The following is a 25,923-nucleotide window of genomic DNA, read 5'->3' as shown; positions in this document are numbered from 1 at the left end:
TGTTTTATATAGTCTTTGTGCTCTCTGGCAATAATTTCTATAAAATACCTGTGCTTCCACAGTAAGAGCCACTGGAACAGTTCTGACACTCTGCCTCTGTTTGTAGTCCCGTGAGATTGTTGAAAGTTCCAGACGGGCAAGGATAATCACCAGAGGAACTTGTGTTCACAAGACAGTAAAATCCAGTTGGACAATCCTTTGGTGTAATGGTACCAGTAGCTGAACCAAAATCTGCTGTAGCCTCTACAGAGTTACAATACCTGAAAATTATAAATATATATAAACATATGTAGATATGTATAAATATAATTATAATGAATGTGACAATCTTGTATAAAATGTGTGTAATTCCGATTTTGAAACCAGTCTAGAAAATCAACATTCATCAGCCAATCGGATGCTTGTTTTTATAACTGTTTGGCGATTACCTAAATCTTTCATTATAGATTTATGAATGTTAAAAGGTAATGGTCTATATTTGACAACACTATTAAATAATAACATTGGTTTTGCACATGGTCTATAAAATGTTGTTGTAAACATTTGAGCCAAGTTTGAAGAAAACTCCTTCAAGTGTTATAAATTTAAACAATAAACACAGTGGAGACTGACAAACAGATATCCGCACTAACCAGACAATGTGTTTCCAATAACCACTCTCAAACATTTATTTGGTAAGTGCTTAATAACTGTTACATACAAAATAAGTGTTTCAAATAATAAAAGTTGAACTTAAAACAAATAACATTACTTTTCAATTACCAAAATAATTTATCATATCAAAATAGCTTACGTTCCAACAGGACAATCTTTGCATGAGGTTTGTCCTGTTGCATCCTGGTAGCTTCCATCAGCACACTGCCTTGGTAGACCTTCCCCACCTGGACAATAATGACCTGCCGGACAGGTGTGATTAGCTGGTGTAGCTGAACTTTGACCAGCTGGACAGTAAAATCCTGGATCACATGGTCCTGTTATACCGGTACTAGAGCAGTAATATCCTGGTGTACACTGGTCACAATTGGCTAAATCAATATTTCCAGTACTAAATGAGAATGATCCTGGAGGACATGGTGTGGGCGTGGTTGATCCTTGTTCACAATAATGATTGGCAGTACACAAAGTGTCATTAGGAGTGGTTGCCCCGCTCAAGCAATAATAACCTGACAATAAAAATATACCAGTAGTCATTAAATTGTGTCATTTCTATTGTATCGTAGTACAGTATGATACTGTTCAAAATCTTACAAAATTTAATTTATTAATAAGGGTACAGTCATTCAACCAATTTAATTTGGTACCGTAAATGGTTACTATTAAACACTAATCAATTTAGTGTTGGAAATTATTGTTATAAAATGTCAATTGTTCTATAGGTAGCCTATTAACCAAAATTCATGCATTTTGATTCATTTGAAATACTGCAATATCATTGGACAAAAAAATAATTTCAAACACTTAGTTTATAATAAACACCTTCCATTCAGATAAACAAAAACTATCATGATAGCTGATTCTTGAATGAATAAGTGTTTAACATTATTTTTGTCTAATAGGACTGCAGCATAAATTAGAAGCCTTTAACTATAAATCAGTATTGGCAAGTGCTCCTCAGTTAGCATTTACAAAATTAAATTGGTCAAAACAGCACAAATGTTCAGCCAATTTTATTTTCTAATAATAACCCATCATGCATTTTAAGCAAAATCAATAAAAACAGAAGGATGAGTTACGTCCCTTATACTGTCATTAGCCATTTGTTATAATAGCGAAACTGTGAATATTGTTACACATAAGTACATGTATTATAACATTCACAACAAGTAAGGTAGATTTATTATGTTAATGTATATACCAGGATCACAAAGTCCTTCAGGGGAAGTTAATCCATATTGACTACAGTAATATCCTCCATCACACTGTACTGGGTAGTTGGTACCAGGTGGACAATATGTTCCCGGCCAACAATTACCACCGGTGTAGTTACCAGCTGGACATGAGCACATTGATGGGTCAGTTGAATTTGATGGGTCAACGGGCATAGACTGGTATGAAGTTCCGGTACAGTACCAACCTCCGGTACAATTACCACTTGGTGTTGACAAACCATCATCTGAATGAAAAGGATTCACAATTTAGAACAAAGGTAAAAACAAAATGTTTAATATCATAATTATGTAATATCAAATGTATCAAAATATACTACAGAAGATTCTTGTTTCATTTTCAATTTGATCTTTACATAAAATTTGTTAAAACTTTGGAGAAAAAGGCAATCGGGGTGCCTAATATTTTTTAACTCCAAGAATAAAGCAATCATTAATTTGACTTTGAAGAAAGGATCATTTTGATGTGAAAAAAAATTAACAATTAGGGTCTATGGTCTATATTTCTTATTACAGATTGGATATTCAAGTCATAACTTATGATATAATGACTCTTCTATGTTTACAGACTTGTTATTCCAAGTGTAATTCTATTTTATTTATCTGTTTACTCACTGTTCTTGAAAGCTTGACTACAATACTTACATTCACAGTAATAACCCGGGGGACAGTCCAGACAATCTGTGATATCATCCATTCCTGTGGTGGGATTGTAGTAGCCCTTGGAACATGGGAACTGTGTGGAGTGTGTGGTACCACTGGGGCAATAGAAGCCTGCAGGGCATGGATATAGCAGGTATGATGTTGTGTTCTCAGCACAGTAATAGCCGGCTGGACAAGTCAAACATGACGCTTGACCTAATGAGTCACTGTAATAAAGCAATGAAAAATGTTCTTATTAAAAAAAAAAAATTCTTTATGTCAATATTTGATACAAAAATAAATGCAAGTGTTTATCCAAGATTATGGAGACCTCTAATTTGATAAATGAGTAAGGAGTGTAATGAATACTGCATGCAGTACTAATATTTATTAGATTACCCAGAAATAAAAATCTTCTGACATGAACTGGAAACAAGAGCTGTCGGTAGGACAGCAACGCTCGACTATTCTTAGTGCTTGATAGTAAAAAAAAATGCTTGATACAGTTACCTCCTCCTGTTTACAGGTTGGGGTAATGATGGTGAACAAGTGTGCAATGTTTCAAAGCCATATGTCAATGAACTTTGAAAATATTTGAGGTATTACAAAAACTTTAACATAAATTCTAAGTCGAAAAAGGGGCATAATTCTGTCAAAATGCTTGATAGAGTTACCTCCTCCTGTCTACAAGTTGGGGTCATGATGGTGAACAAGTGTGCAAAGTTTTAAAGCCATATGTCAATGGACTTGGAAAATATTTAAGGTATTACAAAAACTTTAACATAAATTCTAAGTCGAAAAAGGGACATTATTCTGTCAAAATGCTTGATAGAGTTACCTCCTCTTGTCTAAAGATTGGGGGCATGATGGTTAACAAGTAAGCAAAGTTTGTGCAAAGTTTCAAAGCCATATGTCAATGGATTTCGAAATATCTGAGGTGTTACAAAAACCTAAACGTAACTTCTAAGTCGAAAAAGGGACAAAATTGTCAAAACATGATAGAGTTACCTCATTCTGTGTAAACGTTGAGGCCATGATGGTGAACAAGTCTGCAAAGTTTTAAAGTCATATGTCAATGGACTTTGGAAATATTTGAACTATTACAAAAACTTTAACATAAGTGGTTACGCCGACGCAGACGCCGACACTGACGCCGACGCTCGGGTGACTGCAATAGCTCTACTTATTCTTATCGAATAGTCGAGCTAAAAAGGAATTCTTGTCTACAATGAATGTATAGTTTTTATAATGAATGTATTTTTTTTACATTAACTAAATCCTATTTATAATTTATAAATGTTTAAATTGGTAAATTTTGGAATAATTTACCTGTATGTTCCTGCAACACAAGATAATGGTGTAGTTGTACCCTCCGGACAATAGAATCCCATAGGACATTCATCTCCTATACCCGTGTTGTTGACAGCACTTGATGGTGTGGCTGTGTCAACTCCTAAATAAATTTAAATAACATTTGTACAAACTTTTCATCTCTTTAAAAAATGAAGAACAAAGCATGTCAATAAATATTAAAAAATAAGTATTATTGATAAACTTTTAAAAAAAAAGTCTAATAAAAAATGCAAATATACAGAAAATTAAGACCAAAAAAACAGGTAAAAAATAGTTTTTAAATATGCTTACTTCTAACAGCAAATGCTGCTCTGAAAATCACAAGAATTTAATAATCAAAATCTAACCTGATTCACAATAATATCCTGCACTACAATTTCCAGATACTTCAGACAGTCCAGGTATCTGACAATATTTCCCACCATCACATTGTGTACATTGAGACTGTCTGATCAGCCCGAGCACTGGACTGTAAGTTCCTGCGGGGCATGGCTGAATGTCCGCACCAGTACCTTCTGGACAGAAATATCCTGCTGGACATTGTTCCGCATTGTCACGATTTGTGCAATAGAAACCTTCCGGACAGACATAGCACACGGCTGCTCCAGTATGATTGCTGTATGTTCCATTAGGACAGAAAATGTGTGTTGTTGAGCCAGTAGGACAATATGAGCCGATAGGACAAATGTCTCCCATTATACCATCAGTAGGGGCATTGTTTGTAGATGACAAAATACAGTAATAACCTGTAACAGTAAAATAAAATGTAAACTTCCATAAATATTTTACTTAATTTCTGTCTTATATTCATTATCACAGATAGATATAAGAATTATATAATATGCAACAAAGACCATTTATTTACATTAACATAAATGTTTTTTAGTAAATGACTTTTATCTAGAAATTCTTAAACAGACCCAGATGGCAATTATCACTTATTTAATAGCTTCTTAAATCACCTCTTTGAAATATACCTCATTTGACCAAATTCATCAGTAAAACTATAAAATATTTTTATGAACATACCTTCAAGACAATCTCCTGTGACAGCTGATTGACCAGTAGCATTACAATATGAGCCTGGATCACAGTCTAAACATGCAGTAGCATTGGTCCTCCTTGTAAATGGTTGATATGTACCAGCTGGACATGCTCTTGGTTCGTGACTTGCTTCCTCACAGTAAGAACCAACTGGGCATTCATCACCATAGGCACTTCCAACAGGACTTGCTTCTTCTGAAGCATTGCTGCAGTAGAATCCAGGTAGACAGTTACCTGACGGAGCCATTAATCCAGGTGAGTCACAGTATTCACCAGGTGGGCAGAATGTACAATCTGATAGAGCTGTAAGTTGTGATGATGACCCATACATTCCTTTAGGACAATTTACTGGTATAGGTGATCCAACTTCACAATATGTACCTTGAACACATTCACTTGCATTAGGTGAACTTGATCCAATTGGGCAGTAAAAGCCAGCGAAACACTGACCAGTTGGTTCATTAATATTTGCTGTTTCACAATAATATCCTGGGTCACACTGTGTACATTGTGAAGAGTTTTTGAGTCCAGTACTGTTACTGTATGTTCCGATAGGACATGGGTTTTCTACAGCTGTTTGCGTTCCTTCAGGACAGTAATATCCGGCTGGGCAATCTTTTGGTGTTACAACACCATGTGATGCCTCCCCAACTCCACTTTGTTGCTCAGATATTGCTTCATTTTGGTCACAATATTTACCATCTGGACATATCAAGCAAACCCCCTCCCCTACATTAGGTTGATAATATCCTGATGCACATGGTGTTTCATCTCCACTTCCCTCAGGACATTCATGTCCTGCCAAACATTCATTACCAGTTGGTTGTGGCTGAGTGCTTCCAGCTGGACAGAACCAACCAACACTACAGTTACCATTGGGTAAATCTCGTCCAGTTCCAGAGCAATATTGACCTGCTGTACATGGTAAACAGTTGGTTAAATTTTCATTACCAAAAGCATCACTAAATGTTCCCTCAGGACAAGGTGTTGCTGCCGGACTGGCCTCCGTACAGTAGTGACCTTTTGGACAAATGTCTCCAAATGTTTCATTTACTGGGTTTAGCATTGTAGAACTTCCACTGCAGAAGTATCCCGCCATGCATGGTCCGGTTACAGCTATCAATTCATCTGTTTCACAATAATAACCTCCAGTACAAGGAGATTGACTGGAGGATCCATTAGGGCAGAAATTTCCCGCTAAACATTTCCCGCCAATAGTTTGAGCGGGACAGTAGCAGTCAGATCCGGTATCATTACCAAGAATACTTGGTTTATCTGTCCAGGAGCCTGCATAACAGTACCACCCACCAGCACAATCCCCAGCAGGGGCAGATAACCCATGTGAAGGACAATATTGGCCAGCTGGACATATAGTACAGCCAGCATCACTGGTAGCTCTTGTATTTCCATTGTATGTACCATTATTACAGGCATACTGGTGGGCAAACTCAGTGTTTGCGGGACAATAATATCCTACAAATAGATAAAAAAAGGTGTCAAATCATACTGTTAATCAATCTTTTTTTTCTGACTTGGCATTAATAACAAATTGAATAAAAAAGTGCAAAAAATATGAGAGTATAGATAAAACAATACAACATAGAATTTCCTCTCATTCTTACACTAGTTATGCCATAATTATACTAGTACTTACACAGTCAATGTTTTAACTACGAGAAAGTATTTTCACTATGTTATATTTGCTTAAAGTTTAGTTGCATCATACATGAGAATTTAATGGAAGCAGCAAATAAGTTTGAGCTTTTCTTGACAATTTTCAATATAGAAATTACATTGAAATAAGGATACACAAACAAGATAAGATACCTCTGGGGCATTCTGAATTAGTTGTGGCTCCTGCTTCACAGTAATATCCTGCAGGACAATCTTTACATGAGGACTGCTGATCTACATCATTGAAGGTACCAGCAGGACAGTCTTTAGGTGTACTTGTTCCATTGAGACAATATTTACCAATCGGGCACGGACCCCCTGTTGATGACGTTACTGGAGGGCTAGAAGAGTTTGAACCACCACTGCAGTAAAATCCTTCTGTACACAGTCCAACCGGTTCTGTCAGACCTGTGGTATCACAGTAGTAACCAGGGGTACAGTCATAGCATTCTGAGGCTGCCTTTAACATTGTCTGGTTGCTGAAAGTACCAAGGGGACAAGGCGTTGGTTCTTGTGTACCACTTTCACAATAGTGACCTTCTGGACATGGACCAGCATCGCCCACAGATGAGTTTGTTGGTTGATTTGTATCAGATCCAGATCTACAAAAGTATCCTGCATCACAAGGGCCAACTGGTGCTGTCAAGTTGGTAAAACTGCAATACTGGCCACCATCACATTGTGTACACTGAGATTCTAGAGAAAACCCTACATTGTTACCATATGTACCTTGTGGACACACCTGCCAGACTGTGCCTGTTCCTGATGGACAGTAGAAACCTTGTGGACAATCTAATTGATTTATGCCATCTAAACAATATTTACCAGCTGTGCATATAAAACATGAAGTTTGACTGGCAATACTGTTAAATTCTCCAGGTGGGCATTGTAAAGCATTAGGACCAGTACCAACTGGACAATAATGACCTATTGGACAGACATTTCCTGTTACACCATCCTCGGGGCGACTTTTCTCCGCTCTACTTATACAATAATAACCACCACTACAATTTGCTGTAGGTGCAGTTAGTCCAGTGCTAGAACAATAGGTTCCTGGATCACAATCAGTACAGTTAGCTTCTGATCCGACAGCCGTTGATGGGTTGTATGTTCCCTTTGGACATTCTGTAAAGTAACTTGAACCAGAGACACAGTAGGATCCAGCAGGGCAAATATCACCAGTTGTTCCGTCTGTTGGGTTTTCAATGACAGCGCTACCTATACAATAATACCCTGCTGCACAAAGTCCTGTAGGAGCTGATAATCCTTCAGTGCCACAGTATGAGCCTGCTGTACATTGTATACAGTCTGATAACTGCTCTTTGTTTGTATCTGGGTTGTATGTTCCATTAGGACAAGGATATTCTGTGGCAAACTTGGTACCTGTAGGACAGTAGTGGCCACTAGGACAAGATTCGGGATTCTGTACACCATGTGAGCACACACTCGAGTTCTGTACTGTGCCATCACAATAATAACCAACAGGGCAAGTTTTGCATGATGTCTACAAATGAAACAAAAGTGTATCTCTATCAAAACTTATATGTGTAATTATCATTCTTTAACAAGCAATTATCATAGTATTGCAAGCAATCCATAAGTCCCCTACCGGTTAGAACCCCATCAACATTCTGAAGGGCCATTGGCCATTCACTAATGTTTCAATTTTTCACTATTTTAAGTAAACTTATTGGAAACGTTCTTTAAAAGTAAACACAGGAAACAATTTTTATGAACAGACAGACAGACGGACTGAAGGACACTCTAAAGTTAATATTTGAAACATCCCTGTTACCAAAAAATAACAAATTTAAAAGCAGAATTCTTAAAGAGGAGATAACTCTTGAATTAAAGATGCAATTTCATAAAAATTTTCAGCTCTTTTTGACTAATCACAAATATTGTTATATTTGCCACGTTTTAAGCCTATTTGTTGCCAAGGCAACTGATATTTTTTCAAAATAGGAAGAACAGATAAGACATGCATAATCTCAACACTGCTATCTACCCATATGTCAAGTTTCATAAAAATATTTCCAGTACTTTTTGAGTTATCACTGGATCCAGTTTATGTGTAAATTTTGCCATATTTTCAGCCTATTTGTTGTCATAGCAACCAGAATTTTCAACATAGGAAGAAAAGATAAAGACGTGCATAATTCCAAGACTGCCATCTACCCATATGTCAAGTTTCATAAAAATATTCTCAGTACTTTTTGCTTTATAACTGGATCCAGTTTATGTGTAAAATTTGCCATATTTTCAGCCTATTTGTTGCCATAGCAACCAGAATTTTCAACATAGGAAGAAAAGAAAAAGACGTGCATAATCTCCATACTGCCATCTATCCATATACCAAGTTTCATAAAAATATTTTCAATACTTTTCAAGTTATCGCTGGATCCAGTTTTGTGGACAGACGGACTGACAGACACAGACGGACGGACGGACGGACGTTCTAACAGGAGAGTAATAATGTGGCTACTCCATTGTTCTCTCTTTTGTTCTTTTTAGCCACACAAAAGAAAATAGCCACATAAAAGCATTACGGAATGAATGACATCAAAGAGAAAGAAAGTTACCTATTGTCCCTTTAGCCACATAATTACTGTCCTGTGAGTGCAGACAGACGGACGGAGGGTAAACCTAAAGTCCCCTCCGGTAAACCGGTAGGGGACTAAAAACACATTAGGGAGTTAATATTACACTTATTTTAGTTATGTATAACAATAAGTGTACTTTTTTTATAATCATTCATATGAAAAATAGTGGTAGCATATGTGGCGATGGTAATTTCTGGATTATACCACAAAATGTGTACATGAAAACATTATCTACAAAAGTTATAGAGAAAGTTGAAGTGCAAATATTTCTATAAGTTTTTTTAAGGTATGGTATCTTTTTTAGAAAAAAAAACAACAAAAAAACTTTAAATAGATCAAATCTGATTTAATGTAGTGAAAATAGTCCTTTCATAAAATTATGAGTCAAGCAGATTATAAAATGATACATGTATATACATGTAATTGAAAAGTTTACCTGTCCAAACAGATCTTGGTATTCTCCAGATGGGCAGGCAACTTCTTCTGAGCTTCCAGCTACACAGAAATGTCCAGGTGTACACTGATAGGCTGATGGTCGTCTTGCAGTCTGACCAGCTGGACAATAATATCCAGACCCACAAGTTCCGGTTGGTTCAGCTAGACCGGGGGAACTGCAGTAATATCCTACAATGATAAAATTGTACAATCAATTTTACATAAAGCAAACAATACTGAATGTTTCTATGATCACTTCTTTTTCATACAAATAATATATTAAGTTGGAGAAGAAAATGATGATGACACTTGAAGTTGAAATTGGAGGTTAAAGGTAACAGATTTATACATCTATATAATCAATATTCAACAGAAAAATAAATTAAATGCATAAAAGTTTTGAAAGCTTATTTGGTTCTTAGACCAATTTTAACACATTTTTGGTCTTATCATGGTCGGCAATCCACCTAACAAGCTTTACTAGATTACTTATCAGTTGTAACCTATATCTCTGCAAGTCACAAGGAACAAACCTTACAAAGGACACAGATGCCCATACTGTGCAGATGTGCTCGTAAACAAGAGCATGCATATCTGTACATAAGTTTTTTATGTGGAACTTTTTTTTAAAATCTGCCATCCGGTTTAAGAGGAGTTGCGTTACAAAATTTCTACATAGTATATAGTGAAAAAATCAACAAAGGGCCATAATTCTGTTAAATTTGGTTGCAGCAAAAATTCCTTCCATTACTTCCATCTACACATTAAGGTTATTGATCCCTGGAAGTTTAAGCTAAATCTGCCATCCGGTTTAAGAGGAGTTGCTTTCACAAAATTTCTATATGGTATATAGTAAAATAATCAACAAAGGGCCATTAAGTTGAAGCCTTTGATACATGACAACACAATGGTGAAATGATTTTGATGGGGCTGGACTGTGCTGATACTTTAATTTTCGTTTAAAACAGCAAAAATAAGTGAATTTTCCTAATTTTTCTGGAAATAGGGGTATTTCCATAGAACATAAATCATACTAAATGTAAACATATGTCTATAAATTCATATGTTTTTAACAGTTTAAGGATTGAACTTTTAAATAAAACCTAAAAACAAGAACTTTGCATAAAATTATTTTTTGCCAAAATCTTGGGCAAAAATCCATGGTTAGTGAACCTAGCTCTTTGGTCGCAGCAAAAATTCCGTCCTTAACTACCATCTACACATTTAGGTTGTTCATTCCTGGAAGTTTAAGCAAAATCTTCCATCTGATTTAAGAGGATTTGCGTTCACAAGATTTTGGGATGTGCGTACGGACGGACAAGTGGAACGCTATATGCTCCCCACTTTGTGGGGGCATAAAAAAATAATTGGTATAAAGATTATTACATAGCAAATGTAACAATTTTTGGAAAACACTGCATTTACTTTAGAAACACTACCAGAGATATAATTTACCTGGTGTACACTGTTCACAGTCAGTAACATCTGTATTTCCAGTAACGTTGCTATAGTAACCAGTGGAGCATTGTTGGGCTGTGGTTGTTCCATTAGGACAGTAATGTCCCATAGGACAAATGTCTCCTGTTACGCCATCTGTAGGATTTGGAACTGAGGCACCAGATGTACAAAAGTAGCCAGCATAACATTCTCCTGATTCTACACCAAGTCCATTACTGTCACAGTAATGACCTGAAACATTTTATTTTATTCAAATATGTATCACTTTAATTATTGCAATGAAATAATAAGAAATCTATACAATAAACACCCTAGATGAATACCATACATGTGCACATAATTGTTTCAAGAGCCATCTTGTAAAACATGTTAAAACAAGGCTAGGCTTGTTTAATATAATTATGCAAAGCACCTTTTTACTTGACAATCATTAACAAATATAATCAAAAATGAAAAAATCCTCAAGAAGACTTACCTCCCGTACAAGGTGTTGGCTCATTGGACCCAGCAGGACAAAAGTTTCCAGCCGTACATTGGCCACCAGTTTGGTTATTTGGACAGAAGCAGTCCGGTGCCGAATAATTACCAATTTCTGTTGGTTGACTTAACCAAGCTCCCAGAATGCAATAATACCCTGGGTCACAATCTCCAGATACAGCATTAAGCCCGGAAGATCCACAATACTTTCCTGGTGGGCAAGGGAGACAATCATCAATGCTCTTTTTACCAGTGTCAGGGTTGTAATAGCCTATGTCACATGGGTACTGAGTGCTGTATAATGTACCATTTGGACAATAATATCCAGCTGGACATGGGTTACTGGTAAAATCAGTGGCATTAACCATACAGAAATATCCTTCTGGGCATTCTGTACACACTGCTGCTCCTTCACTTGAACTGAAAGTGGATAATTTCAACAGTTATAATAATGAACCTATGGCAATGCACATTGAACAATAGTAAATGTTGACAATGAAAAGTAAGATAAACATTAATCTTTTGGCCCAACTTTGAAAATATGCCCTTCTTTATTCGATTTACCTTTTTACGCACTTGAAAGACAAACATGCAATGTACACAAACCTGTAAGTGCCTGGTTCACATCCAAGTGGAAAGCTTGTTCCTGATGGACAGTAGTGACCAATTGGACAAGGACCTCCAGTTGAACCTGCTGTTGGATTGTTTGGAACACTGGCACCATCTAGACAATAGAAACCGGGATCACAATCACCTGTTGGAGCCTCTAAACCGGATGTTCCACAATATTTACCCACATCACATTGTGTACAATCTGCCTGACTGGTAAGTCCGGTTGTATTACTGTATGTTCCAGCTGAACATGGCACAGCGTTAACAGTTCCAACGCCACAATAGTGACCTGCAGGGCATTCTCCTGCTGTGCCAACTGCTCCGGTTGGAGTCTGGGAATCTGAACCAGATGTGCAAAAATATCCAGCACTACAGTTACCAGCATGTGTGGTTAGACCTGGTATGTCGCAATATGATCCTCCGGGGCATTGTGTGCAGTCCCCTACTGCTGCAAGGTTTGTGCTTGCACCATATGTTCCAGCCGGGCACATGTTGGTTACATTTCCAGTACCGGTTGGACAATAATATCCTTGTGGACAGTCAATCAGATTTAGACCATCAACACAATAATAACCTGCTGTACAATCTATGCATACAGATGCCTGGGTTGTTTGCATGAATTTGCCTACAGGACACTGGATTGGAACATCTGTGCCTTGTGGACAGTAATGGCCTATTGTGCACTCATCACCAGTGACTCCATTATCATTTGGTGTTGCTGTTGTAGCACCAGAGTCGCAGTAGTAGCCTGCATTACATGGTCCCGTTGGTTCAGAAAGCCCAGTGGTTGCACAATAATATCCACCTTTGCAAGGAGAACAATGACCAGAACTAGATAGTCCAGTGCTGTTTGACATTGTTCCAACTGGACATTGTGATGGTGTAGTTGTTCCAGTGTCACAATAATGACCTTCGGGACAAGCTTTTCCAGTAACACCATCAAAAGGTTCCGGTAATGATGATCCACTTATACACCAATACCCAGCTGTACAGTCATCTGTAAACAAATAATAAGATATCTTCTTTAGTTACAACTAATGTACAGATAAATTTAATAGCATCGTCTTCCTAGTTTGCTATTCTCCTCAAGAAAAGATTCTTAATTTTTATAGAAGAAAGTATTTTAAATGCAAGTACTAAAATAGATAAAAACAGAATCCCTAAAGAAAGCCCAACACTGCAAAACAGAAAATGTTGCGGGCTCGGTTTGATTGAGCCTGTTCATGGACGGTACTGGAAAGTGCAAGTTACCGTCCACACCCCCTAGCACCGGCTTAAGCAGAATTCAACATTTAAACATGAAATGGTAAAATTTTGAATTTAGAAACATCCGCAGATGTGTTCATACGGCGGTTATCATAGAACCTTCAATGTGACACTTCCGTGCCATTCCATGACAAGCGGCGTTTACTAACTTATTAACTAGACAAGAACTCCTTTCATTTAAAAACCATTAAAAACAAAATTGTGAATTTATGTAATAATAATTTCTTAACCATACAGGCTTTTCACTTTTAATATCTTATTTAAAGGTATATTATTCTACACAGATAAATTACCTGTAATTACTGTCATTCCCACACTACCACAGTATTTTCCAGGATCACAATCTGTACATTGACTTGATGACTCTAGTTGTGTGCTTGTACCATATGTTCCTTTAGGACATCCATGTTGTGTTGAGAACTCTGTGCCATTGGGACAGTAGTAACCAAGCGGACAAACATACGTTGTATAGTCAGTTATAGGTGCATTTGCCACATCACAATAGTAACCTATTAAGATTAAACATTTATCTCTAATTTTATTTAGTTAAATGTCAGTAAGGAATAAAAGACTAATTAGATTTATCACACCTTAACAAAGAACAAACTTTACACTGTATAAGACGTAAACTTATTAATCTCTGGTAAGAACAAAGTTGCCCATGTTTCAAAAACATTTAAAGTTAGAGATACTATTTCATGATCTGAAATTTTAGTAAGTATATAAGCATTGTAATAAAAGCAAGACACAGGCAACATGTAAAATAATTCATTATAGTATTGAGTGAAAATAAAACACCCAACAGATGGCAATAACTTTATGTGCCTTATAAAAACACTGCAATAACATTTTTCCTATTGGCTACAAATATTTTGAAATGCATACCAGATGGGCATATTTTACATGAGGATTGTCCTGTCTCGTCCTGGTATGTTCCAGATTCACAATAAACACCCACATGATTACCACCATCACAATAATGACCTGCGGGACATAGTTGTTCCGTGCTTGAACTTGATCCAGTTGGACAATAATATCCTAGAATAAAGAACAATATTATTTGTAAATGGAATCTTATGTCATATATCTGGTTTATTTCATAATTGTGTACACCTAAAGTGGATTGGTCTACAATGGGTATATTTTCCTAAAGTATTTCAAGTATTGATAAAAACAATATATGTATATGTATCATTTGAATATTTTTTATAAAACTTTGTGTAAAAAAAACAACAAATATGACAAATAATATTTTGTCCTAGGACAAATTTTTTATCTGCTTTACAAATGTATATAACATTGGATCGTGAATCTCACATAACCATATATAAATTTTTCGAGGTTTTTTGTTATACAATGTATGTTATACTAAATATTATCGAAGTAATTTTATTTTATCACAAACCTGCCATTGGAGACCAATTCACTTTAATCTCAATACAATATTTCCTGTTATTGTACTAATGATGTTATATATTTCTTATCAACATAATTATAAATTGTATAAAGAATATACATTTTTTAATGGAATGATTGTGCCTCATACTTTCAAGGATATGTACCCACATCATTAATTTGTGTTGACAATGATATCACATTACTGACATATAAAAGATTAAAGAAAATTATATTTATATTAATTATAAATTAATGTTAAAATTCAATTGCAACACACACTTTGCTTCTTATAAGTTCAACAAGTTATAATTAAGAATTTAGTTATTATGTACCTGGATCGCATGGACCATTTGGTTCTGTAAGGCCTAAGTCCTGGCAGTAGAATCCCTGTGTACAGGCATCACAATCACTGGACAGACTGTTTCCTGTCTTGTTAGAGAATGTTCCAGCAGGACATCTTGCTTGATTACTAGTAGAACCAGAACCTGTAGTAATGAAGATAATAAGAAATTAATACATGGCAGAGTAGGGATGGAAGATGATAATCGGCCTGTAAAATGAATAATGGCCACAAGGCCTGCAACCTGTGGGCATTATTCATGTCAGGGCCAATTATCTCTTTCTGGCCAGTCTTAAATACACTTGATATATATAGCAGTCACAATTTTTAAAATTAATTTGATTCTTTTGTTGAAATTCCTATCACTGTAGACTTTTACTGTATAGTAACTTCTACAGAGTTCCTTCCCTTATGTGTATACCACAAATACTAGAGTGTAGGTTTTTTTTTTCATTTCCTCAAAATGAATTTGCGGTTTGTTTTTTTTTATTAAATTTCAATAGGGCTGGGGCGAGTATCCGAGTACTCGGATAATCACGAATCAAAGTGAAAAATCGAGTTTGAATATTCGTAATCCAAGAGATTGTGGATCGCGATTCTATTTTTTTATATACATTTACTGTTTCTTACACTCTTAAAATCAAGAAAAATACGATTGGAGTATAAATTATTTGAAGTTTACCTAGATACAATTTGCCGGTTAAAGACCATGTACATGTACTATGATGCTGAGCTAGGAAGTAATTGGTTTCAAAAAACAAAACAAAAATACTCACCCAAAGAATAAAAACATAAACTTATATAGTTTATTAATTTATATATTTAATGTTTAGTATTGTCTTTTCTTTTTTTTTGAATAAACATGTTTTTATAACCAATGTACATGCTTTTATGGGTGTCTTGATAACGAAAGATTTGTGGTTCGATTGTGAATCGTAAGTGCTGAATTGGGTTTGGATTGGATCGTCACTTATCCGACGATCCACACCCCTAAATTTCAACAAAACTGTGTTTGCACAAAATATGTTCAAGTCCTCATCATAAAATCAAGCAATTCGTGCTGAAAAGTCTACTTTCACTTTTACAGCTAGCTGTTTAGATAACGTAATATGAGATGTCATTGTTTAAGTTTGTGCATGTACTCCTATTCAGTAGGCCAATTATAAGTTTTTGGCCATGGGCCATAAACTTATAATCAGTCAAATTGATACTCATAATCGGTTGAAATCATAAGCAATTTTGTTACAACATTTATATATAGTAACAAGTGTATTAAAGCTATGTTATATTTCCAAGATTTGTCATTTGTATTCTTTTTGCTGTCAATATTAGTATAAGTATACATAATCACCATATGACCAATGATAGAACTTACTGCAGTATCTTCCTTCAGGGCAGCGATCACCCATAATGCCATCTGTTGGATCAGCACGATTTGACCCAGCATTACAATAATACCCTGCATCACATGGCCCAGTTACTACAGATAGTCCTGTAAAATATCACAATAACAAATATGTTACTGATCACCTATAAATTTATATCATGCTTGATCATGTGACTAAGTTATCTTAAAATATGATGAGTTAAAACAACAACAACAACAACAACACTGATACAGTACGCTTACATACAAATGTTAAGAAAACAATATTTGTAAGTATTTATGGCCAAAAACAGTTCTTGCAGACTCAATTCAAATCAACTAATTAATTAATAAATTGCGAAAAACAAGACAGTGTACTAAACTCATCAACACTAGAAGTGTACTGAAGTCATGATCAAATATGTAAAATTATGAATGTATTTGATTTAACAAATAAATATCTTTAAATCCATACCATGCTACATATCATAATAAACTTTTTCATGTTTCAATCTAGACAAAACCATTCATTATTTATAGGAAAATTTTTCATGATATGTTGTGACTGAATAGTGACCAATGCTGACCATGATCAGACGGCATAGATGTGCTGGGTTATCTTGGTCTGCAGTGGTCACATTGGTAGATTTAGTTGTCACCAGCACGCTAAAAGGTTATATCACGGCACACATAGTTACCTGTTGAAGCACAATAGAATCCCTCGGTACAAGCTGTTTCATTACATGATCCTATGGCACATAGATTTCCCGCCGAGCATGTGTCCCCTGTGACACCATCAGTAGGTGTGGCACTCTCCGCTGACTGCAGACAGAAATAACCTGCAAAGAAACAAAAAGACATATTTTCTACCATTATTAGCTTTTGTAAACAGTTGAGATGCAGTATTGATAATATAACTCTAATTGTATTGATCAAACAATGCAAGTTCAAAATAAAACAAGAGGGCCATGATGGCCCTGAGGTCGCTCACCTGTATATAGGCCCCCCCAACCCCCACCCCCCCCCCCAAAGTTGCAGAGCCAATTTAACCCAAGGGCTTATATTTGCACAAACTTGGTAGACACCCATAAGAAGATGTTTTCATGCTAAACATTTAAGCTCTAGCTCATTGGGCTTTTTTAAAAGAAGATTTTTTTAAAGTTTTTACTATACACATATAGTTAAAAACAATGACACCCCTGGGGCCGGGCCAGTTTTGACCCCAGGGCTTTTATTTGAACAAACTTTGTAGACACTTACTAGAAGATGTTTCATGCTTAATATCTAAACTCTAGCTATTTGGGTTTTTTCAAAGAAGATTTAAAGTTTTTGCTAAACACATATAAAGAAAATCAATGACCCCCGGGGCGGGGCCAATTTTGACCCCAGGGCTTTTATTTGAACAAACTTGGTAGACACTCACTAGAAGATGTTTCATGCCAAATATCTAAGCTCTAGCTCTTATGGTTTTTTAAAAGAAGATATTTAAAGTTTTTGCTAAACACATATAAAGAAAATCAATGACCCCCGGGGCGGGGCCAATTTTGACCCCTGGGCTTGTATTTGAACAAACTTGGTAGACACCTATTAGAACATGTTTGATGCTCAATATCTTAGCCATAGCTCTTTGAGTTCTTTAAAAGAAGATTTTTAAAGTTTTTACTATATGCATATAGGGAAAATCAATGACCCCCCCTGGGCGGGGCCAATTTTCACCCAAGGGCTTTTATTTGAACAAACTTGGTAGACACCCAATAGAACATGTTTCATGCTAAATATCTTAGCTCTAGCTCTTTGGGTTCTTTAAAAGAAGATTTTTTAAGTTTTTACTATATGCATATAGGGAAAATCAATGACCCCCGGGGCGGGGCCAATTTTGACCCTAGGGCTTTTATTTGAACAAACTTGGTAGACACACACTAGAAGATGTTTCATGCCAAATATCTAAGCTCTAGCTCTTTGAGTTCTTTAAAAGAAGATTTTTAAGTTTTTACTATATGCATATAGGGAAAATCAATGACCCCCGAGGCGGGGCCAATTTTCACCCCAGGGCTTTAATTTGAACAACTTGGTAGACACCCATTTGAACATGTTTCATGCTAAATATCTTAGCTCTAGCTTTTTGGGTTCTTTAAAAGAAGATTTTTAAGTTTTTACTATATGCATATAGGGAAAATCAATGACCCCCCGGGGCGGGGCCAATTTTGACCCCAGGGCTTTTATTTGAACAAACTTGGTAGACACTCACTAGAAGATGTTTCATGCCAAATATCTAAGCTCTAGCTCTTTGAGTTCTTTAAAAGAAGATTTTTTAAGTTTTTACTATATGCATATAGGGAAAATCAATGACCCCCGGGGCGGGGCCAATTTTCACCCCAGGGCTTTTATTTGAACAAACTTGGTAGACACCCATTAGAACATGTTTCATGCTAAATATCTTAGCTCTAGCTCTTTGGGTTCTTTAAAAGAAGATTTTTTAAGTTTTTACTATATGCATATAGGGAAAATCAATGACCCCCCGTGGCGGGGCCAATTTTGACCCCAGGGCTTTTATTTGAACAAACTTGGTAGACACTCACTAGAAGATGTTTCATGCCAAATATCTAAGCTCTAGCTCTTATGGTTTTTTAAAAGAAGATATTTAAAGTTTTTTCTTTCGGTTGCCATGGCAACCAGAGTTTTGCATGGAATTAAATTCTTTGAACAATTTTTAAAGGTGACCACCAAAGGAACATTCCTGTGAAGTTTGGATGAAATTGGCTTAGTGGTTTATGAGGAGATGTCATTTAAAGTAAAAGTTTACGGACGGACGGACGACGGACGGACGACGGACGGACGGACGACGGACGGACGACGGACGGACGGCCGCCGGACGAAAAGCGATCACAAAAGCTCACCCTGTCACTTTGTGACAGGTGAGCTAAAAAGTGTTACACATCAATTGTATTGCATAAACAGTCACTGTAGCCATCCAGTTATATGAAGAAAACAAAAATATATTTTAAGAAATTTTTAGAAAATAAAATAACTACAAGACATTTCACTACGTATGTTCTTCAAAGGTTTTCTTCACTATTAAAAATGTTTTCTTTGAGAACTAGTATGTATATGACACAATGACAAATTTCATTCTCCAATATTTCATCTTTCCACACCTAAGGTGAAATGTTTCCTCTAAGTGAATAACAATACTAGCTTAGTAGTAATTATAAAGGTAAGTGAACATTAACCCAAACATTAAATATAGATTGCAGTATAACATCTAGATTAAATGTTTACCAATTGTGTAAATATATACAGTTGTATCATATATATGTTAGTGTTACCTGCGTCACAGTCGCCTGTAGGTGCACTGAGGCCAATATTACCGCAATATTTCCCACATGGACATGGAAGACAGTCTGACACTTGAGTTCCCATTTCATCTGGTCTATATGTACCTAATGGACATGGGTATTGGGTGCTGCTATTTGTACCACTAGGACAGTAATGGCCAGTAGGGCATGGGTAATCTTGGTAAAATGTTGTATTGTCCGGGCAGTAATATCCGGCATGGCATGTGAAGCACGTCTCTTGCTGGGTTATGTTGTTGTAAGTTCCAGCCTCACAAGCGTAGGGGGAAGATGTTCCGGTCGGACAGTAGTGGCTGATAGGACAAGGACCTCCAATAGATGTATCTGACCCTAAAACATAAAATTTACAAATGTTCTGTATTTTTCAGATATCACATGTCATTTCATGGTAAATTTCATTTGTTTCCCCCTATTAATTAACCTTTTCACATTTCTTATTAACTTTTAAATTTAATTATTCCTTAAAACTTTAATTCAGACTTAAAGATGATATAGGAACATGCTAACAACAAACTTTAAAGAGAATAACTGATTTCCAATCCCGTTAACTTTGATTTTTAAAAATGCTTCCATATTTGCAATTCACTAATAATGTTTCATTGATAGCTTTATCTACTCTCTACAAGGTTTAAACACTATTTACAATATAAAAACACAGGAACATTAACTTAGATTTGGGGAAAGTATATACAAGTACTAGAATCACACTCATAGAACTAAATATTTTAAACTGTACACAGAAATGACAAGAAGAATATGTGTGTTTATGAACATTACTAACCTCTCACTCCTTTATAAATCATTAGTTTTATTGCCTTTTTTATCATACAACACTAAACAATTATCATTGACATATTGCTCCCTTGACAATAAAATTATAATAATTCAATATAAATTTAGTTCATCAACATTATTCCACAATCACACCAATATCTGTTTTCTTATACCAAATGTATCAGGTCAATGTAACATATTCCCTACCCATTTAGAAATCTGACCACACCAACATCTGTTTTCTCATGCCAATGTATCAGGTCAATGTAACATATTCCCCACCTATTTTGAACTCTGACCACACCCATATCTGTTTTCTTATGCCAAATGTATCAGGTCAATGTAACATATTCCCCACCTATTTTGAACTCTGACCACACCCATATCTGTTTTCTTATGCCAAATGTATCAGGTCAATGTAACATATTCCCCACCTATTTTGAAATCTGACCACACCCATATCTGTTTTCTCATGCCAAATGTATCAGGTCTTTCAACATATTCCCTACCTATTTTGAAATCTGACCACACCCACATCAGTTTTGTCATGCCAAATGTATCAGGTCTTTCAACATATTCCCTACCTATTTTGAAATCTGACCACACCCACATCAGTTTTGTCATGCCAAATGTATCAGGTCTTTCAAAATATTCCCAGCCCATTCTAAAATCTGACCACACCAATATCTGTTTTTTCATGCCCAATGTAACACATACCCTTACCATTCTGAAATCTGACCACACCCACATCTGTTTTTTCATGCCCAATGTAACACATTCCCTGCCCATTTTTAAAATATGACCATATCAACATCTGTTTTCAACATATTCCTTGCCTATTTTTAATATTGAAAGCAATATATATTGTAAGATTACTTTTCCAAGGTTGACTGACCATAAAATGATTTAATATTTTTCCCCTTTTCTGAGATGTATTGTCAATTATGTTGCCTTATATATTATCAGAAGAATATAAATAAAGCAAATATGTCTACACATTTCAAACGATTACAATAACTATAAATAAAAGTAAAGCTTTTGTTCTAACAATATCTATTATTCAAACCTGTACCAGAGCTATTGGATGAAACAAGTCCTGCAAAATAAACCTTACCAGTTCTAAAATGAAATTATATATGATCCGAATGCTTAATCAGGGTTCCCACAAAGAAGAGAAATCAAAATTCCCTGACTTTTCCATGACTTTTCCCTGACCAAAACCATTTTTCCCTGACCAATAACAGCGTCAAGTTTGCACAATCTTAGAGCATTAAAAGTATTTTTATACATGTATTTTGAACTCCTCCTCCCCAAATCAGCCAACCTTTTTTCTCCAATTCTTTATTTTAAGATAAAAAATACATGAATATGAGCGAGCAATTGTCATAAGTTACTTGTTTTGTTTGCTTTCAACAAGTATGAGTACATTTATCCAAAATGTAAAGTATTTGATAATACATGCAAAGCATTTGATAATACATGACATACTAAAAGATGTTTTATTCTCTTAAAAATACAAAGCAGTGTTATCAATGGAAGATTGACTAAAACAAGTTTGCATTTTACTTAAATATATGATAGTAATCAATGGAAAACTGGTGTTGAACAAGAAACAATAAGACAGGAAATGAAGAAGCCACATAAAAAGCAAAATTCAGTAAAAGCTAATAATACTAATAATGAAACTAGCTATGGCAGTTAGTATCTTAAAATAGAGAAAAATGGAATCCCTATAGAAAACCCAACAGGCAAAATTGAAAATGTTGCTTGAACCTAAAGTTATGGTTTGTCATGTGTACAAAAGCACAGCATGGCACAAAATATGATTGGTACCAATCAAAGTCCACTAAGTGTTTTCTCAAGTTTCTCAATATCTTAACTGGATTCTTAGACTACTTTAACCTTGCCCCTGAAGGCATTCCACTTGGCATTGGACTGCACAACCAAGTCTATTTTCATCATTTTCAGCCTCCTGTGCCAGATTATCAGCTTCTTTCACACAAACAAACCATAAACAGCCCAGGAAGCAAGGGACGCTTAAACCCCTTTAAGCTTCTTTCTTAATAAGTTAGTTACTGTTAATGACAAAAATATCCAAAATCTGTAGACATAATCATAATCATTTTAAAAGTAAAATAATATAAAAATAAAAAGACCCTCATAACAAAGATACCCAAAATAATGAAAGAAACTTCCTTAGCTTTTACTGATTTTACTTCTTTGCTTTATGACAAACATTATTTTCTTACAAAATTCCCTGACTTTTCCCTGACTTTTGCTTATTTTTCAAATTTCCCTGAACAATTCCAAAATTCCCTGACTTTTCCCTGACCTTGAAAAAAAATCATTTTTCCCTGACTTTTCCCTGACCGTGGGAACCCTGTTAATCAATCTTTAAGGGACGGGTGGCCTAGTGGTTAAGGTGTCTGCCTCTCAACCCTGAGATCATACGTTCGTACCCTACTTGGGTCATGACCATGTTTCTTTATATGACACCAGTACTGGTTGGTTCCAGGAAGCGGACTCGAAAGTGATTAATATAAGTTGCAAGAACTTGTTTTGCAATCCAGCTTAAATAAATATGTTTAAACCAAAATAAATTTGATTAAGATAAGGAAAATCTGCTTTGATGCCACATTTAGATATTATATTATGTATTCTAGCCCCATATTTTTCATTCCTTTCCAATGAAAATTACACATTTTAGAAAAAAAACAAGGGCTCTCAGTAGAGCAGGGTGCTCAACTATTCTCAGTGCTTGATAGTTAAACAAGAGTCTATGTAATATAGAATTTTTTAAGTTCAAAAAAGGGTCTTAAATCTGTAAAAACTCCATGTGAAAGTTATAGGCCTTAGATAGTGACCCCTTTAATGCTCTCAATAAAGTGTGTGAAGCTTCAACCTATTCCCTTCAGTAGTTATGAAATATCAATTTGCACATAAAAACTCAAACACCCTAGGGTGAGAACTATAGCTCTCTCTATTTGAATAGTCGAGCTAAAAACACTATTGATAAAAGGATAACTAGCCGGTACATTAGCTAGCCACTGCAGATTAAAGTACCTCCAAGTCAAATTTAAACTCTTATGTTTACAATGTATATAACTGTATATAATCTGCACTGAAAATAAAAAGGTTTGGCAATTTCAAATCTTTAAATGTTTATATAATCAACTTCAGAACCTGTATAACTACATCAAATCATTTTAAAGTAAATTTTATAAACTTTGGCACTACTCTTATGAAACAAATGTGAGATGACAATCAAAATCAGGGCCTTTTCAGGCTGTTTAGGAAAAGGTCAATGGCTTAAAATAGGAAAATCAGTTTAAATATTGTGAAACTACCTCATAATAAATGATTTGTAAAATTATAGCTTATGTATTAAACTTTTAAATTTTCTCAAAAGTTGAAACTGTCCAACATCTTGGTGTTTCTTTTTGGAAACAATGAAAAAATGAGTGACAATTTAAAACAAATTTTTTCAATGTTTAATATATTAAATGGACATGTCCACCTTTCAATATGAACAAGACCATACATCATTTCTTGTGGAAATTATGAACAGACTGAATAGCAAACAGTGCAGACCATGACCAGATGGCACAGATCCTAGTCTGCACTATTTACATGGGTAGATTCTGTAGTCACCAGCACTGCTGTATAGGTTATGGATTAACAAAGCAAAAATGATCACACTTCAGCCATATCTTAAGTTAACACCTTAAAGGCCCATTATGCCCGAGAAATGTTTTAATATTTTTTTTTTTTCAAAAATTGTTTTATTAATTGGCTAAGAAGTAATTGTTTGGAAAGTTTTAAAAAGACACCAAAAAATAAACATTTTTATATATTTCAATAATTAATTAAACAATTATGAAATGATCACTATTTATCATGCCTTTTTATCATAAGTTGACTATATCAAGAAGTTCAATAAATAATTTGACCAATTTGTAGAACTCCATACCTTGTGTAGGACAAACTGACAAAAGTCTGCAAAGATGTAATGTAAGTATATCTTTATTTAATGTCTTAATTCTAGATATTGTATTCCATTACACTCTACTAAACCAATTCGAAATTCTGAAATTTAGGAAATTGCAACTTTGTATGTTATTCATAATTATAATATTGTATTAAGTTGTATAAGTTTATCTTTTTCAGGATGCTGTGGTATTAAACCTAGGGAATATGAAAACCTGCTTTCTAATCTAGTGATAGATAAAAGACAATTTCAGACCATAAATTTGATAATCTGTCTAACCCTTCATACAACCTGTGCTATCATGTGTAATATCTTTTCAAAAGTGTAGTGTGCTACAACTGGTGAACATTTTTACCTGTTGGAGTAGGAGTGTCACTACCCAGTAAACAAAAGAATCCTGGGTCACATGGTCCAGAAGGATTGGTGAGATTTTCTGAGCCGCAGTAATTGCCCAATGTGCATGTGTAACAGGAAGATACATCAACTCCTCCAGTGATGTCACGATACGTTGATGTGGGACAAGGTGTCGGATCTTCTGTCTGTGCTTCACAGTAAAAACCTGCTGGACACGGTCCGCCATCACCCGTTGATGTCGCTGGGGTAGGAGTGGCAATGCTTACACCTAATAGAACAATCATTAGATATATCAGTGATTTATTAACAGAACAGAATAGATCTCTTTATTTTCTTTCGATGTACATACAGCATGGGAATATTCTATATTCAGATACAATATGGTACCCAAACTTCCAGTAACACTTTATCAGTTGATGAATAGTGTTTCGATTTAGCGTGAGTATTCAAGGAAATTAAATAATATATATGTTTAAACAAGTCTTCAAAGAGTTACAATAATTCATGGAATATGTTTTTACAAAGTTTACAAACATGATGTTCTAAGACTTTACATTTTTTTATAGAGTTATCACCCCTGACTTTGCTAAGTTTATCTTTCAGAGATAAAATCATTGATAAAACAAGTGGTATCAGTCATGATTCAAGAACTTTTTTTCCCGGAGTTATCTTACCTGATTTACAATAATAGCCGGCGTCACATATTCCAGTTCCTGTGTCATTCTTTGTAAAGTCAAAATTAATGGCACCAAGTGTGTCACAATAATATCCACCCAAACACTGTCGACAGTCACTCACATCATCCATTCCTGAAAATATATATTTAATTTACTTAGTCCATTTAAAGAAAAAAATGAAAGATTTGGTGCTAATTGCCTTTTACATTATCACATTTCACAG

General features: G+C 35.3%; 1 protein-coding gene across 1 annotated transcript in view; it reads right to left on the bottom strand.

The window, feature by feature from the left end:
• Positions 1-25,923, bottom strand: part of LOC132728082 (uncharacterized) — a 146,952-nt gene that overhangs the window by 53,117 nt on the left and 67,912 nt on the right. Inside the window, exons 26-45 of the mRNA XM_060713690.1 lie at positions 25,698-25,832; positions 25,025-25,291; positions 19,881-20,237; positions 17,253-17,393; positions 16,564-16,680; positions 15,181-15,333; positions 14,336-14,488; positions 13,744-13,959; positions 12,179-13,181; positions 11,571-11,992; positions 11,093-11,326; positions 9,639-9,826; positions 6,753-8,103; positions 4,911-6,398; positions 4,229-4,627; positions 3,858-3,981; positions 2,532-2,755; positions 1,856-2,113; positions 794-1,163; positions 49-260 (exon numbers count right to left, since the gene is read on the bottom strand). Of these exons, the coding sequence (XP_060569673.1) occupies positions 49-260; positions 794-1,163; positions 1,856-2,113; positions 2,532-2,755; positions 3,858-3,981; positions 4,229-4,627; positions 4,911-6,398; positions 6,753-8,103; positions 9,639-9,826; positions 11,093-11,326; positions 11,571-11,992; positions 12,179-13,181; positions 13,744-13,959; positions 14,336-14,488; positions 15,181-15,333; positions 16,564-16,680; positions 17,253-17,393; positions 19,881-20,237; positions 25,025-25,291; positions 25,698-25,832 (7,812 nt within the window). The remainder of the gene's footprint in view (positions 1-48; positions 261-793; positions 1,164-1,855; positions 2,114-2,531; positions 2,756-3,857; positions 3,982-4,228; positions 4,628-4,910; positions 6,399-6,752; positions 8,104-9,638; positions 9,827-11,092; positions 11,327-11,570; positions 11,993-12,178; positions 13,182-13,743; positions 13,960-14,335; positions 14,489-15,180; positions 15,334-16,563; positions 16,681-17,252; positions 17,394-19,880; positions 20,238-25,024; positions 25,292-25,697; positions 25,833-25,923) is intronic.

The sequence above is a fragment of the Ruditapes philippinarum genome, unplaced genomic scaffold, assembly GCF_026571515.1.
Source record: "Ruditapes philippinarum isolate M1 unplaced genomic scaffold, ASM2657151v2 ctg191_1_1_1_1, whole genome shotgun sequence".
In the NCBI taxonomy this organism is placed as follows: domain Eukaryota; kingdom Metazoa; phylum Mollusca; class Bivalvia; order Venerida; family Veneridae; genus Ruditapes; species Ruditapes philippinarum.
The sequence above is the reverse complement of the archived record's forward strand: the minus strand, read 5'-3'. Positions and strand labels throughout refer to the sequence as shown.